Source organism: Leptodactylus fuscus, chromosome 9 (assembly GCF_031893055.1).
Source record: "Leptodactylus fuscus isolate aLepFus1 chromosome 9, aLepFus1.hap2, whole genome shotgun sequence".
NCBI lineage: Eukaryota > Metazoa > Chordata > Amphibia > Anura > Leptodactylidae > Leptodactylus > Leptodactylus fuscus.
This window is the reverse complement of record NC_134273.1, coordinates 73,980,106-73,998,195: the sequence shown is the minus strand read 5'-3', so window position 1 is coordinate 73,998,195 and position 18,090 is coordinate 73,980,106. Positions and strand designations below refer to the sequence as shown.

At 43.1% G+C, this 18,090-nt stretch overlaps 1 protein-coding gene across 1 annotated transcript in view; it reads left to right on the top strand.

Annotated features, from left to right (window-relative positions):
• TLCD4 (TLC domain containing 4) overlaps positions 1-17,564 on the top strand; it is a 39,388-nt gene extending 21,824 nt beyond the window's left edge. Inside the window, exons 4-7 of the mRNA XM_075287340.1 lie at positions 1,113-1,171; positions 3,421-3,515; positions 14,641-14,714; positions 16,822-17,564. Of these exons, the coding sequence (XP_075143441.1) occupies positions 1,113-1,171; positions 3,421-3,515; positions 14,641-14,714; positions 16,822-17,137 (544 nt within the window). The 3' untranslated portion in view covers positions 17,138-17,564. The remainder of the gene's footprint in view (positions 1-1,112; positions 1,172-3,420; positions 3,516-14,640; positions 14,715-16,821) is intronic.
• The last annotated feature ends 526 nt before the right edge of the window (positions 17,565-18,090 follow it).

Here is an 18,090-nt window from a genome sequence, read left to right as displayed (position 1 = left end):
TAGCCTTAAGAAAGGCTTTTCTTCTCCTACCTTTAGATGTGTTTGCCGCGCCGCCATTCGGTAGAAATCTGGGTTTTCTGTGGTATGCAAATTAGTTCTCTTGCAGCACTGGAGGCGTCCCCGATGCTAGGATAGGGGAAGAATAGCCTTTAATGATATAAGTTAAAAGTATAAATATACACAAAAATATACACAAAAATATACACACAAATATACACACAAATATATATTTTTGTGTATATTTATGAAGAATAGCCTTTCTTAAGGCTGTTCCTACATATTAGTGAGGAAAAAAAGGGTATCCAATGATAGGATCCCTTTAAGAAAGGCTATTGGTCCCCTACCTTTATATTTATGCTCCACCCCGCCGATCCATTGAATACTGTTTTTTCCCGGTATGCAAATGAGTCTCCAGACAGCACAGGGGGCGTCCCCTGTGCTGCCTGAAGACTCTCCAATGACACCTCCACCTACTACAGCCGCGCCTCTCTGCCATGTCCTTTGTGTAGTCTCCATTCGGAATCTAAATCTGTGTGAATAGGGCCTTATAATGTATTTCTAATAAAAAGTATTGCAATTTTTTTTTTTAATGTAGATTGTGAGCCCCACATAGAGCTCACAATGTACATTTTTCCCTATCAGTATGTCTTTTTGGAATATGGGATGGAAATCCATGCAAACACGGGGAGAACATACAAACTCCTTGCAAATGTTTTTTTTGCCCTTGGCGGGATTTGAATACCAGGACCCAGTGCTGCAAGGTTGCAGTGCTAACCACTGAGCCACCAGTATTACAAAATTTGAAAGGTTTACTTGACCATCGTTTCTTGAGTCACTGATATGTTTCATAGTCTAACAAGCCATTGGCATTTCATACATCTCGGTAGGTGTACGGTATTATATATCGGCTCTATATATAGGTATAGACTGTGTACATCATATAATGATATATGAGAGCTGTGTGTCAGGGTCCAGCATTACTGGAAATGTAAATGTCACCTTGTTCTATAAAACCATGTGGTGTTGAATGTTCCTTCTTGCGTTGATGTCTGCAAATGTACAGATATAACTTGCTATATTTGTCACATAACCTGCTGTAATGTATTTTCCAGGGGAGACCCTTTTATGGTGAAGTTGAATGTTGCAATAACTTCAGGCTACCTCATCTCAGGTAAGTGGAGGCCGTTAAGACTTGGATAAACCATTGCAAGAACGTTTCAGTTGTGCAGGAATTCCCTATTTCATATTGACTGTGATCTGAACTGAAGCTACACCGCCATGCTGGATCCGCCATGCGATGGATCCCAACAGTGCTTGCTGGACCCGAATGACTTATTATGGGACTTGCCGGGGTTCGATCCTAATGTCTGTGCTTTAAAGTCAAAAATAGCACATGCTTGCATGCTCCATTATTCTGACTCTGATGGCAATATATGAGATATTCTAGTCTGCGGTTTGTTGGGCTTGTGAAGTGACAGCCAGTTAATCATATTGAATCAACCAAAGGAGCGGGTGCAAAAAGCACAAACGAATACACTCATTGACAAAAAAATAAATGCACCAAAGTGTTATAGGTGTTGTCTGGAGACATTCCTTGGAAACCTTGCAGTATATGGGTGAGCATTATTCTATGGAAAAATGCCCTTTGGAATCTCTACGAAGAGAGGCAATACATTTGGCCGCAGGATGTCTGTCCTATACATATCACTGAGCTGTTAGTGTCCCTCGTACCTCTAAATGGGCTAAATGTCCTTGAGGGCATCGTGTCTAGTAGTCAACGATCTTTGACCAAGAGGCATGTTATACAAAGTAGATTTTAAAACCCTCTTAAGGGAGGGTTCACATGATGTAACGTCCCGCGTGATGTGGCACGTAGACGCCGCGTGAGCTTTTGCGGGCCATTCATGCTCCCATTGATTTCAATGGGTGCGGGGATCGTATGCGCCGCGCTATTTTGCGGCTGCAAAATCACGGCCGCAAAATAGCGCGGCGCATACGAGCAAAAGCACGCGGCGTCTACGTGGCACGTTACACCGTGTGAACCCTCCCTAATAGGGTGGAGGAAGCACTTTTACGCCCTCTTGTGGCAAGACCCAGTGTCTGATCAGACCACACCTGTAATCACGTATCTGCATGCAGCAATCCAGCATTTCTATCTGGGCCCACATGCTGTAAATGCTGCAGTTTTGCTGTGAGAGCGCAAAACTGTGTTTTACAATATCTGCAAAATGGATAGGTTTCATGCGAATCCCATGCCCACTTTGTGTTTAAAACCGCAGCACAGACACGCAAAACCAGCACGGCTTTGGAAATCGCAGCATGTCAATTATATCTACGGATACGCCGGCGGCTTTCCCGTAGATATAATGTAACAGAAAGTCCACGGAGGAAAACTCTGTGAACTTTTTGTTCAAAGCTCTGCAGGAAGAACTGCGATATGTTCCCACCGCGGCTGTTCCCATGGGGCCTTAGCCTTAAAGAGGTTTTCATACTCATTGCCCATCCACAAGATAGGTCCTCAGTTTGTGATCTGTACAGTTCCAATACCCAGACCCCGCACAATTCAGCTGCTGTGGCTACCTCTAGGCGTCAGGCTTTGGTGCAGTGATTGGGGAGCGCCCACAGGCTGCTCCTATTCATGTAACAGGAGTGACTTAGTAGCCCTGTCCACTGTAGAGCGGTGATTCCAGAGAATTGCAGCAGCTCTTCTATGTGGATAGGACATCAGTATGAAAACTTAATTTGGGACCATCAATTTTTTCTTTTGTCAATGAGTGTGTATCGCACAATGTCGTAAAAGAAATATGTAATTTGGACCCCTTGGCAACCTAATGATTAGCAGTTTAATTTAATTCAATTGACCATGACAAAGGTGCAGTACCGTGTATGACCACTACTAAGTGGAGGTCTGCAGGGAGGGGTTGGTTCACATCTGCGTTTGTATTCCGTCTGGGGGAGTCTGCATGAGGAACCCCCAAACGGAATACCAAACGCAATTGCAAGCCCTGTGCAGTAAAAGCACACAGACCCCATAGACTATAAAGGGGTCCGTGTGCTTGCCGCACGCTGCCCTCACAGAACATGTGGACAGGAAAGTAGTTCACAATCTGCATGATTCGTGCGTGCAGCGCGCAGCAAGCACACGGACCTCTTTGTAGTTTATGAGGATCCATGTGCTTTTACTGCACAGCTCTTGCAATTGTGTTTGGTATTCTGTTCGGGGGACCCCCCCCCCCAGACAGAATACCAACGCAAATGTGAATGAGGGGTAAGATGCAATGATATAAACAAAGAAGAGGCTGCAACACTCTGCTGTGGTTCCTTCAAATCGCTGACTGTTATGGGCGCTGAGAGCCAGACCCCTAGAAATCTAATCTATCTAATGCACACTGTAAGTTATTGTATCTTTCTCTCTTGCAGACTTGTTACTGATCATAAGTTACTGGAAGGCGATTGGTGATAAGTATTTTGTGACGCATCATGTGGCAGCTCTGTATGCTTACTACTATGTACTGGTGAGTGCCATATTAGCTTCTATACTGCAGTAGTACAAGCAGACAAGTTGGAAAGATTGGCCACAAATGAACTTACAAGGTAGAACAATCTAATTTGATGAGAGATCAGCATTACTTAAGAGGGAATAATGCCATGTAATACCTTTAATCCTCATTAGTTCCTCAAAGGATTAAAACACTTTCTAAATCTGCATTTTTGGAACAACCACGAGAACAGTGATGTAAATCCAAATAAATTCCAAGTATTTGTCCAAAAATTAAAAAAATGTAAAAAAAAAATTAAAGCTGATTTGTGGCCAATCTGTTATGTACATGGCTTGTGTTATCGCCCCTCCTGCTGCCAGGTAGGTCCTGCAGTGACTTGCGTAGCAATTCATGTCGGGTCCTGCTGGCAATGAAGGAGCCCTGTATGTTTGCATGGAATGCTGACAATTCGTTTCTATCTTCTGCACAGTAAATGCATACATGTATATCTGCATGATAATAGTGGATTGAGGTTGGAGAGAAAATCTCATTGCATGGTTTATTATCTTGTGAAATGGTGAACGTATCTGTCAACCTACTTGTGCCCGTGCTAGTAGAGTTTAGTAATAGCTGTCTGTAGTGCCAGGCTTGCATGTGCCAAGGCGTCAGCTGTGCAGTACTGTATAGATGGCAAATATTCTTGTTATATTTTATGTTTTTGAAGAAAAGGGACCGAAGAGGTGGAATATATCTGATTCTGGTGCTGAATGTAACATACAGATAATTGAGGAACTATGTGGGATGTGGTTCACAGCCCTTTCTTGCACCAAAGATCCACCGCATCCCCCTGTTCTGCGCCTTGTTCACCACTTTCTGCAACTGTGGGCAAAGTAGAGTGGGGGTGGGGGCACATATTTATTATAACTGACGTGAGTTATGTAAGAAATCTACGCCAGGAGTTTTATAGACTATTGCCAGGACTTGTTAGAGCCAAAAGACATGCATATGTATTGCCAAATCCTTGTTTGATACAGATTCCTAGAAAGTAGTTTATGACTTTGTGGATAAGTCTACACAACACTTGGTAGGAATGCAAAAGAAAGAGGCAAAGGTGAAAGTATTCTACACTGGAATGTTGTATGTGAGGTAATAGTTCCTCAACACAGAGACTAGTTTTATATTAGGTCATTGCCTTATGTTTTGTATAGCAGTGATTTCCAGATTGGAGTCGGGAAGGAATTTTTTGCCCTGCAATGGGGCAATTTGCATGAGCCTCATGGGGTATTTTTTCCTTCCTCTGGATCAATACTGTAGGGATTGTAGGGTTATAGGTTGGACTTGATGGACTGATATCTTCATCCAACCTCATCTACTATGTAACTGTGTAACTCATAGGTTCACATAGCAGTGCCAAAAAAAATGAGGCACCCATTTTCATGGATCCTTCATGGACCTGAGTCTGAGGAATTCATGAAAAATGGATCAAAATAGAATGTTCTATTTTTTTGGGTTAAAATGGACCATCAAAAAAGTGGACATGTGAATAGTTCAATTGCAATCAACTTGGGATACTTACGAAGACTGGTGTACTCAATGCCAGTCTTCGTATCTCAGGTGCAGGTGGAAGCATTGCCTGATTTAGGACAAGGTCTTCTTAAAAGCGGTGGCTCCCCCACCAGGCTGTGAGTCTGTGCTTGTAGCTGGCATAGGTTTCAGTAATCATTAGGGTTGAGCGATCGGGAGTGGGAAAGATCGGATCCCGATCGGCGATTGAGCAAATTTCATGATCGTGATCGGCTGGAAAATGATCGAAATTCGGATTTTGAAATCTCAAGAGCGGCTCAACCCCACTGTATATATAATATACAATTAGGGTTGAGCGATCGGGAAAGATCGGATCCCGATCGGCGATCGAGCAAATTTTGCGATCGGCTAGAAAATGATCAGAAATCAGATTTTAAAATCAATTCTGAAATCTCAAGATCACCTCAATCCTATTGATCATTTGTGACTGTAAACTAAAATGTAGCACAACTCCTACACTCCTTTTGCTTCCATGAATGTGGTGTTAGAGGTGCACACGTGGTTGCCTTGTCAGACACAATCCTATCCAAAAAGAAGGCGATGGGGAAGTCAGCTGATTGTGGGTCCCACTCCCAAGGCAAACAGGAGATTATTCCAGGGGAAACCACAGCCACCTACGTGACTAAGTGCTACAAACCATGTCACACAAGGACAGCTCCAGTTTGGTTCTATTTCTTGAAGAAATAAGAAGCAGACCAGTTTTTCTAATGTACATGCCATCCCAATGCAGATCCTGAGTTGAAATCTCAGGGACAGTCTGGTTTGAGTGTTTACACACTGCACAGTCCATGTATACCCTATGTCCATTGAAGTCTATGGATACAGCGAGTCCTTAGATTGTACCGTATTGACTTTAATTAATCTCTAGTCTCAGAGGATTTTTAATTAGTACATTGTAGAATCCTGACAGACGCCACGAGAATTGTTGTAGGTTAATTAATTACATTATAATTGTCTCCACTCCATACATATTTATAGATATACATATAGACACAGATGTAGCAGAGATAACCTGAACTTCTGCAATTGGTGAAACTGCTGCAGTGTATTGTCTTATTACAGAAGACAACAAAAAACAATAAAAAAGGTTCTTCTAATGACTTTTCTTTGGTTTCTGTTGTGTTGGTGATAAGATAAGACGCTGCAGCAGTTTTACCAGTTACAATAAAAGTAACTGTGTATATGCATGTCTATATCTGAACATCTCAGCCATTATCCACCAGATTAAGTGAAGTATCTTTAGTATATCATTATTTACTCCCTTCCATCAGTTCCATGTGTTGAGTGATAAACTGCTTGTGGGTATCATCTGTATGTACACAGTTGTGGGTGTCATTTCTGAGTGATTTGTGTTTGGTAGCTGATCCTTTGAATCCAGTGTCCTTAGTATACAAGCACGAGCTTTATATCCGTCCTTTATATCTATAGTTCACTGCTGTTATCTAATATATAGCAGAGCTGTGTGCAGAGTGTGTACACAAAGTCCCTGTGGACCCTCCACTACAGAGCCATAAGTACCCTATATACCATATCACTGAGATAATCCATACCTTCTTAACCCCTAAGGCTGGTCTTACACGGCCGTAATGTAAATCCGCAAATGGTTGAAAACCGTCAATTGCGGACCATTTGCGGACACATTACATTCAGTGCGGCCGGATATTTTATCCGTGGTGTGCCGGGCCTCCGCACTGAATAGAGCAGGTCCGTAAAGGCAGTGAATTCACAGCACTACACAGACTCGTCCATAGAACTCTATGGGCGAGTGCGGCAGGACACGGGCGTCTGCAGTGTCTATGTTGCTGATCAGCAACTTGCGGACCGTAAAATCAATACGGTCGTGTAAGACCAGCCTAAGTACTATCATGGTGTCTATCATAATGATATGTGTATGATAGTGGTGTATGATAGACACCATGATAGTACTTAAGGGTTAATACAGTACTGTTTCATTCACTAGGAAGCTAATAGAAGACACTCTGTGTGCCATCATATGAAATAAGAGGTATAGGAAGGTACAGTACATACAGACCCATCGGCCCTTTAGGAACCTTGTAATTCCCTTTCTTCTACTGCCAGTTGTTAAGATGTATCTTAAAGGAAGTCTATCAGATCTAAAACCACTTCCCAACAAATAATAGTGCCATGCAGGGGCCTTTAAAAGGAGCAATATGGCCACAAACCCCTGAAGCAGTGTAGACATAAGCATTTTTTTATGGACATGCATTGGGGATGGGGCCTGATTTGCCTACAGACGGCCACAAGTGTAAAATTGCTGCCTGATGTCTATCATTTAGCAGCCTCAGTTGGCATCACCTCTGTCTGTATGAAAATGTAGCCAACTGGGCCTGCCCCCAATGCACTTGACGGTTAATTTGAATATTTATAAAAATTAATATGATTTTTTGTATTGCTTTATTGGTTCGTCTGCTCTTATTAGGATATGTTCTTACAGCTGAATCTGGAGCTGTAATCTGCCTTCCATTCCTTTCTATGGGAAAGGAATGGAAGGCAGATTTTTTTTTCCCCCTAGCAGATTTTATTAGTTAGTGGAAAAATTAAGCATCATGCCTGATCTTCTGACAAATGTCCGTTATCTCCGGAATTTGGGAAACAAAAAAAATTTGCCTCAATTTCCTAAAGCTGGATTTTTCAGCCAGTATAAATTCAACTGACAGGTCCACAATGCTCCAAAACCAATATTAGGCCTTTACACGTATGTTCATTGTAAGGGGCTAATATTGGTTTTGGTACATTGTGGAGCTGACAGACTTCCTTTACAGAGGTCATCCAATGCCATACAATCTATTTACAGGCTAGGAGAACAAATGTATACCTGTCAGGGATCTAACTGTTGGAACCCCCCAGTCGCTAGAATGGGGGTCCTGAGCCCCCGATTCTAGGTGCATTTGAATAGAGCATTGGTTACACTTTCACTCTACTCAAATTCTACCTAGTGGGCTATGTCCATGAGTCCCATAGAGATTGAATGGAGCAGCAGGGCACATGCCTGACCATCACTCATTAATCCTCCTAGACCTCCATTCTAGTGATCTGTGAGGATCCCAATGGTTGATCCACAGGATTAGTGATAAATGTTGGTCATGGGGTAACCTCTTTAATGAGGGCTTCAATAGAGGCCAATATTTGACCTACTTATATAGTGATTAGAGATGAGCGAGTACTGTTCGGATCAGCCCATCCGAACAGCACACTCGCATAGAAATGAATGGACGTAGCCGGCACGCGGGGGGTTAAGCGGCCGGCCGCCGTCAAAGCGGAAGTACCAGGTGCATCCATTAATTTCTATGGAGCGTGCTGTTCGGATCGGCTTATCCGAACAGTACTCACTCATCTCTAATTTAGTGATGTTTTGCCCTTTTTAGCATCACTGTGTTATGTTATGTTCCCACTAGCATTTGGGTTTCACTTGGGGACCCAAAAGATGGAAACCCTATCCGTTTAAGAACACGTGGAAACCTGTGGACCCCTTCTTGCTGGACTTTTCTCTCCACCGATTTTAAGCAGAATCCGAGATGGAGAAGCTCAAACACTGGTGTCAACTGAGCGTAACCTTTTCAGACTTTCCGATCTGGAAAACCGTGGGGGTCTGCTTCAAAAAATAGATGGATAGCCACTTTAAAAGAAATCCTCAGCTAGACCTTTCCATGTTACTTCTATGAGTGATGAATCCCTTTCAGTGCAGGATCTGAATGCATGGTGATGTGTCTCTAAAAGTCCACTACTAACCCCGACTAATGTCCTCACTCTCTGTACTCAATCCGTAACACGACAACACTACATTGTAATTCACTTTCTTAATATTCAGCTTCCACAAACATATAATAAGCCAGTTACTGACTTGTCTGTGTGTAGTACTAATAGTATAATCCAAGCTGACCACAGTATGGATTTACCAGTACGTAAGAGTATTGGTATAAAGACTGTTCATATCTGTTGCGTTGGAGTCACCTCTTGCTTTTTAGGGATCTGTTTGCTCATGGACCAGTAAGTATGTCTTGTTAGCGTAGAAATGGCCAAGCGGTCAGCGGTCATTCATGTACTACATGGGTAAGAATGATGGGGCCACAGTTTTACCGCATGCATGTCATGATACTACAACTCTCAGCATGCCCTGCTGATTCTTAGGTCGTTCTGGGAGTAGTAGTTTCCTAGTTGAAGATGTCACACGTCATCAACTTCTACCCTCATTGCTAACACAGTAAAAAATATTACCACTAAAAATGTAAAAATGGCCATCTTAGTGAATGAGAAGGTAAAGTGGCCACTGTTACTCTTTGAGGTTCTCTGGGCATCATCATATTTGTGCCCATGGAAATGTACCAACACAAGCCTTAAAGGGGTATGCCCATAACCATATTTAAATGGACAATGAGAAGTTAAACATTTTTGCAAATATGAAGAATTAAAAATTTTGCAGAGTTTTAAAGATTTTCTCTATCCTTCTTAGTGGTCTTTCATCTTGATTGGATGCCAATAGATATGACCATGGAGGCAGGAACTTTCTATAGTCTGGCACTTGCCATGGTTTCCTTTTTTAAGCACAGGTTATCAAGCAAGGACACAACACGTAGGAGAAGATAACCCGGCCGCAATAAGGAAATCGTGTGAGGCATAGAAAATTTTTGTATTCATGTTTGTATCCATTGGCGACTGATCAAGACAAAAGATGTCACCACTAAGGTGGTTAGAGAAAATCTTTATCACTCTGCATAACATAATAAGATAGTAGATAAGGTTGGATAAAGACACCAACTTATAAGTCTAATTTATATTTGCAAAAATATGTTAACATTTGATTGTCTTTAAATATGGTGATGTTCATGGGAAAAACCCCTTTAAATGAACCCATAGGTGCCTTTAAAAAATGTATATGTTTGTTTAATGGATGCCACTGTATGAAATAGGTGTCTGCTTGACTGTTCAGTGGATTAAAGTGGGAATGCTGAATGGAGACTTTATAGAAGTCTATGGGTAAATTTATCGGGATTGTACCAACACAAAATTGTTTCTAAACCACTTACACTCACCGGCCACTTTATTAGGTACACCATGCTAGTAACGGGTTGGACCCCCTTTTGCTTTCAGAACTGCCTCAATTCTTCGTGGCATAGATTCAACAAGGTGCTGGAAGCATTCCTCAGAGATTTTGGTCCATATTGACATGATGGCATCACACAGTTGCCGCAGATTTGTCGGCTGCACATCCATGATGCGAATCTCCCGTTCCACCACATCCCAAAGATGCTCCTCTATTGGATTGAGATCTGGTGACTGTGGAGGCCATTGGAGTACAGTGAACTCATTGTCATGTTCAAGAAACCAGTCTGAGATGATTCCAGCTTTATGACATGGCATTGCATTATCCTGCTGAAAGTAGCCATCAGATGTTGGGTACATTGTGGTCATAAAGGGATGGACATGGTCAGCAACAATACTCAGGTAGGCTTTGGCGTTGCAACGATGCTCAATTGGTACCAAGGGGCCCAAAGAGTGCCAAGAAAATATTCCCCACACCATGACACCACCACCACCAGCCTGAACCGTTGATACAAGGCAGGATGGATCCATGCTTTCATGTTGACGCCAAATTCTGACCCTACCATCCGAATGTCGCAGCAGAAATCGAGACTCATCAGACCAGGCAACGTTTTTCCAATCTTCAATTGTCCAATTTCGATGAGCTTGTGCAAATTGTAGCATCAGTTTCCTGTTCTTAGCTGAAAGGAGTGGCACCCGGTGTGGTCTTCTGCTGCTGTAGCCCATCTGTAGCCTCAAAGTTCGACGTACTGTGTGTTCAGAGATGCTCTTCTGGCTACCTTGGTTGTAACGGGTGGCTATTTGAGTCACTGTTGCCTTTCTATCAGCTCGAACCAGTCTGGCCATTCTCCTCTGACCTCTGGCATCAACAACGCATTTCCGCCCACAGAACTGCCGCTCACTGGATGTTTTTTCTTTTTCGGACCATTCTCTGTAAACCCTAGAGATGGTTGTGCGTGAAAATCCCAGTAGATCAGCAGTTTCTGAAATACTCAGACCAGCCCTTCTGGCACCAACAACCATGCCACGTTCAAAGGCACTCAAATCACCTTTCTTCCCCATACTGATGCTCGGTTTGAACTGCAGGAGATTGTCTTGACCATGTCTACATGCCTAAATGCACTGAGTTGCCGCCATGTGATTGGCTGATTAGAAATTAAGTGTTAACGAGCAGTTGGACAGGTGTACCTAATAAAGTGGCCGGTGAGTGTATATGCTGTTGTAGGGGCAGTTATAGTCCATTTACATGGGGCAGTAGTCTTGTTCAGTCCCAATAATTGCCCCATGTAAATATACACCTGACTAATGGTCCAAGCACTCTATCATCAGATGATCGGATCGTGTAGGTAAGCATAAAAATCACAATTGTGGACATTCTTTTTTGGTGTCAAAGTACAATCATGCTTCTGAAAAAAATAAAGTTAATATGGATGAGCTGTTCCGGGTACCCCATAGCAAGGACTTACCTGCCAGGTCACTATTTTTGATTGTGGTCACTACCCAGCCCACTATGCTTCCTGAAAAGAGAGCATGGCGTAGTTGTGTTGGGGTAATTTATGCCAGAAAACTGGTGTGAGTTGGTACAGAGGTGGTATAAATTTCAGAGCCTCTCAGAGGGTGCACCTCTTTTGTTTGTTTTTTTTCGGGGGGGGGGGGGGGGGTTGTAGATTGTGAGCCCCATATGGGGCTCACAATGTACATTTTTTTCCCTATCCATATGTCTTTGAGGTATGGGAGGAAATCCACAGAAACATGGAGAAAACATACAAACTCCTTGCAGATGTTGTCCTCAGCAGGATTCGAACCCAGAACTCAAGCGCTGCAATGCTAACCACTGAGCCACTGTGTTGCCCCAGGGTGCACCTCATTTGTGTCATAACTGAGGCATACCCTCTGCCGGCACAGAAGACATGAAGACTGGTGCCTCCAGAATAAATATGTATTTCAGCAGTAGGATCCCCCTTTGACACATAAAAAGTAGGTTCACTATGTCCCTAACCGCCCCTACAACATCATATAGGTGGTATAGAATCGGTGGTAGACTCCTTATATTGTATAAGGTGAAACCTTTGACTGATAATACAAGTGCACAAAGATTGCAAGACAGTACGTTGCTTTTTAGTGAATGTGGATTGCTCTGTCTTTCTGTTTCTGACACTCCCTTGTATGTATTGGTTTTGTTCACACGGTGGAAAATGAAGAGGAACGCCATTGCATCTTTCCAGCACTGATCAGGTCCAGGTGACTGGTCCCAATCCTCAGGATCCATTTTTTTCAGCGCTGAAATTCCTCAACATTTTCCTCCGTGTGAATGGACCCTCATGGGGTCTCGAACCGCAGACTGCACGGCTGAATGAGTCGTGACATCTGCGGCAAGATCGAGCAAGGCGGTTATGGTTTTTAAAACAATGGGAGGCAGAAAATAGACGGAATCTGACGCTGATTCAGGGGAGGAATCTGCCTCCAAATCATCGTCGGATTCCTACGTGTGAACAACCCCTTAGGTTTTCGTTTGTCATTGTGTATGTATGTCGTGGAGCCATGTTGTAAGGTATGTCTGTGGTCCGCAATGGTGGAGATTAATGGCTCTGATGAAGACGAGGCCTTGTTGCTCATCGCCACTAGACTTCCACTCTCATGTCCTGAACTTCTTTGGGACGGTGAAGCTCGGGTGCCATGGGCAACAGGGTGGCTTTTTCCTCAATAATCTTCCATGTTGTTTCAATGGTGAGCCCATACTGATGTGTCATTGTCACATTTGTCACTAAATTCTCCAAGGCCTCATGTAATACTTCATACAGATATTTCATACCTGCCAAACCACCATTTTCCCTCTTTTATCTAATACTATCATCTTCTACCATCTTATTTTCTATGGAAGGAGAGTCGCAGTCACTTGTCGTACAGAATCTTAATCTGCATGTGCTCATTGTACAAGGAATGGCCGGGAACAATTCTCCACAATATAGCAGATGTCTGATCTTCTTGCTTGATGTTGTTATGGCCTCTGGCAATGAATGGATTCTCGCAGTGCGCCTGGCAGCGGCAGGTGCTCGGCCTCATCTACCTCTCTAAACCTGATTTTAATGAATGATTTATTGCAGCTTTTTACTTTTCAGCATGGTAAGGACATAGAGATATGATCAGCGCGGTCGCTTTGTTCGACGCTTTACAAAATGGCCGCTACTGTGTGGCGACTCGTAAGATATGCATCCTCTTGTATAACATCTGTGGAGCAGTTGCCCTTAGCAAACAGTCAATTCACTGCTTTTATGTCCTAACCTACGTTGGAAACATGAGAGCTGGAATCTGATTGGTTGTTATAGTCCTGTAGTATTATAGTGCCCACCTGGTTATGGCTCTGGTCACATTGGGTCAGAGGTATACATGGTAGAATTTCCTGACGTATACGCTCTGACATATGCCGCAAGATGACCATATATAAATTGGGGTGAAAAAAAATATAAATATTGAAGTTTTTTTTTTTAAAGACTTTTGCATTGGTGACTTATCCTTAGCATAGGTCAGTATCAGACCTACTCCTGGCACCCTCACCGATCAGCAGTCATGACACTTCTTTGTATTCTATGCACAGCATTGTACATTGTATAATAGTTGGGCCTGGTATTGCAGCTCAGTCCCATTCAAGTGAATGAGACAGAGCTACAAGAGAACCATATGATTGATGGACATGATGCCAAAACACTAGCCCAAGCACTAGGGCAGCACCTTCATTCAGCTGATCATCAGGGTGCTGAAGCCGACCTTTACCAATCTGATATGGGTGACCTGTCCTAAGGATAGGCCATTGGTGTAAAGATCTAGGGAAAACCAAGCCACAGGGCTAAATTCTAATAGTTTTCAATTTCTGCTACCGAGATAGACTTGGACGACCTCTAATCTCAATATTTTTGAGTCGGTTATAGAGTACATTATATAGAGATATATATATATATATATATATAAAGACGTAGTTCAGCGTTCTGCAGAGTTCTGCTGTTCATCCACTATATATACAGCGCTTCCCCTTCTGTCTCAATAGGATTGTGCTGCACCGAAATACATTGCAAACCTCTGTATATTACCACTAATAGGATGTGTTCACACGGTGGAAAATGGATTCTGCGTGTAAACATGCCGCAACGCAATGCCAATGCAGTACACCGGTATCCCGTTGCAGCATTCTGCTCTGGATTAGGCCCGAATGAATGGGCCTAATTGTGAGGGAGCCTCGCACCGCGGACGCCGCGGCTGAGTTGGCCGCGGAATCCGCGGGAAGAAGGGGCATGTTGCTTCTTTTTTCCGTTACTATCTAGCGAAAAAAAAGAAGCGAGCGACTCCCATTGAAGTCAAAGGGAGCTGTTTTTGGCAGCAGATTTTGGGCCGCCAAAAAACTCTGTGTGACCGAGCCCTTACTTAGTAGCAGCCTGTGTGTTTTCGGCAGGTGCTGTGAAGCGGGAGCACTGTATATAACAAATGTTTGCAGATATTTTGACCTTTTTGCTTCACTTTCCAGGGCGAAGGAATGTTGCCATATTTTGGTAATTTCCGTCTCTTAGCTGAATTCTCTACACCATTTGTCAATCAACGGTAGGTCCAGATATCTTTTTGTGTTGCCATTCTAGTATCCTCAAGCTGTCATTTGTGTATTCTTGTGTGCAGACCCTGCCCCACGTTGTCTTGTGTGAGGGGTGGTAGACATGTCAACAGAGTAGTAGAGATGGTTAAATATACGGTATAATATAATATAGTGTAGAAGGTAAAGTCTTAATTTCGTACCTGGTTTACTACTACCCGGCATCCATTGTGAAACAATCCTAAATGTTTGGGTTTGCTGGAACTCCTATACAGTCCAAAATGTCCATGAATGTCAGCCATATCTTGTAGGATGTTAGGGCTCGTGCACAAATGTTTGTGGCTTTGTGCATGAATGTCCTATTGAGTGCCAAGGAGGAGATCCTGTAAGAGAAAGGCAATCCAAATCTCATTGAATAGAATCTGAGTCGTTCCTTGAATCTGATTTCCTTTCCGTCTTTCCTCTTGTGTACTTTATTGCATGAAAGTCCTAAGCAAAAGTTCATTTTTATCACACCAGTGAATCACTGCCTACGAATGCTAAGAGATCGCTATTTTTGTCAACGTTCAAAAGAGTTCTTAGGAGCAATGAGGGCATTACTGCTTACCTCTTTGGGGCAAAGGCAACACCCTCATTGCTCCAAAGAACTAATTTGAATATTGACAAAAACAGCAATAGAGATCCTGATTCAGATGACTCTAAACAATCTTATCTGTGGGGGCTGCAGATATTGGTGCCCTTATATCTCTGCCCACTGTCAGAAGGGCGTTCCTGACAGTGTACCTGGACTGTGAGGATCGTGTCCCCTGACTCGTCTATAGACTAGCACTGGGGGGCGTTCTTCACAGCTTAGCATCATCGCTGGGCAGTAAGGAATGCCCCCTCTATGGACGAATACAGTCATGGGGGGCTTTCCTCACAGCCCAGCTAAACTGTCAGAAACGCCCTTCTGACAGTGGGAAGAATATGCAAATCTGACTTCCATGATGTAATTAGGATGCCAGTGCCTCAAGTATGCACACCAATAGAGGGCGCTGACTGAGAATGTGCAAGACTGTCTTCCATGATGTAATTAGGAAGACAGAGTCTCAGTCAAGCAAGCCTATAGAGGGCGCTCCCTTTAACCTTCTAAGAGGCCTTTGTTTGCAATGATGTTGGGATTATACCAGATACAGTCTTCTCAGCCAAGGACAGCCGTTTTGAGAAGACTGTATCTGGTATAATTCCAACATCATTGCAAACAAAGGCCTCTTAGAAGGTTAAAGGGAGCGCCCGCTATAGGTGTGTTTGACTGAGACTTTGTCTTCCTAATTACATCATGGAAGATAGACTTGCACATTCTCAGTCAGCGCCCTCTATTGGTGTGCACACTTGAGGCACTGACATCCTAATTACATCATGGAAGTCAGATTTGCATATTCTTCCCATGTTCCTTTGCACAGTGGAGCGCTCATGGCTTAATAAGACTCCACACACCTATATGGTGGTCTCTCCCTATGGAGTGACGATATCCCCTTAACTTCTGACAGTGGGAAGACATCGGTAACGACACCGATATCTCCAGCCCCGGGAAAGCCAGAATTCAGCGCACTGTTGGCTTTCTTGCGGTATATAAAACCGCATGTGCCCGAGGACATGAAAGGTCCTCTTTAAGGGTTTTGCCAAGCAACCATCTATGTATTATTTGCGGGTATCACTCCCAGATCCCACTGTTACGTGTGTTCTTCATCCACTGCTCTGTATGGAAGAGTAGTGAACCTAAGTATCAGCAGCTCTGGCGTGACTTATCGTACTACTACTTTTGCTATAGATCAGGTGACAAATGACAATCTAAAGTGAACTTTGCTCTATTACCTTCTACACATTAAGATGCCAGGACTATGCAAGGATCAATATGTAAAGCTAGAAGTAGCAGGTTACATGGTGTATGGCTCGTATTCATTCCATTCATTGCATAGTTAATCTTTTACTTCTATGTCAAGAAACACCTCCATTTATTTCTCCTACACGTCATTTCATACAATTGAGCTTCTATCCCGGCAGCGGAATGTGTGAATTGTCTGTATATGGTTCACCATCTGGTATTGCTACTAACGTTATTGCATCTGTTGAGTTTTGCAGGTGGTTCTTTGAAGTTCTCGGGTACCAAAAGCACTCCCTGCCTAACATGGTGAATGGAGTCTTGATGACAGTCGTCTTCTTCATTGTTAGAATAGCAGTCATACCCACCTATTACGGGCGTGTCTTTTCTACCTTTGGCACAGAGGCATTTCATAGACTGGGCTTAGGTGCACAGTGCGCCTGGATCATCTCCAGCGTCTCCTTGGATATAATGAACGTTATGTGGATGATGAAAATCACAAAGGGATGCTACAAAGTCCTGTATCACACTGACGGTATACTGACCAAAACTCAGAAAAATGGCAAAGCAGAGTAGAAGCAACAGACTCTTGTGTCTTCCATTCTTCCATCCTTCAGACGTTGCAGGCTCTGCTAGGACTTGCATGTTTTTTTTCTTCCCCGGCATAACGTATTTTAATGAACTTCCACAATGACCTCTTTGTAATGTTTCTCCTTCATAGTCACACCCTGCACTTCCACAAAACACTGTTCCAAAGAGCGAAACTTCATTTCTAAGAAATCTTTTTGTTGTCACCTTAGAACTTTAGAATATAACTCAATGAGAAATGAGGTCTATACCCCTGACACTCAGTGACCATCATATGCTTTTCGGACCGGGGGTTGGTTGGCAAGATGAGGCTGGTTGATGGGAGATTCAGCTTTATTTGATCTTGTTTTTTTGCTTATTTTAAAAGGTCCTGGCAAGCACATAAACCCCCGGGGATATGACTAGGGAGGATTGGGTCATGGTTAGGGTTGAGCTGATCTTTAGATTTTAAAATCCGATTTCTGATCATTATCCTGCTGAAATTTGCTCGATTGCCGATCAGGCTCCGATCTTTCCCAATCCTGATCGCTCAACCCTATGAATGATATACACATGAATAGGGTTGAGCCGATCTTGAGATAACCTCTGACCTTGATTGGGATCGGAATTCCGATCGTGATTGTGAAATTTACTCAATCACCGATCGGAATCTGATTTTTTCCGATCCCCATCGCTCAACCCTAGTCACGGCTCTTGCAGAAGGGAGACATTCCCTAGGCAAATGTGACGGTATGTTTCTCATCTTCCTTGTGGCTTGATCCAATGCTTCTTCTGATCTAGAAGTTGTACAGGAAAGCAGATAAAGTGAAATACAACCACATACAAACCACCCTTACCATATCTAGACAACTCAACGATTGAAATATTAATGACTTTGTTAGGGTTAGGAGAGAACATGCAGGAGGGGAATATGTGAGAATCTTCTTATCTGTCAACACATA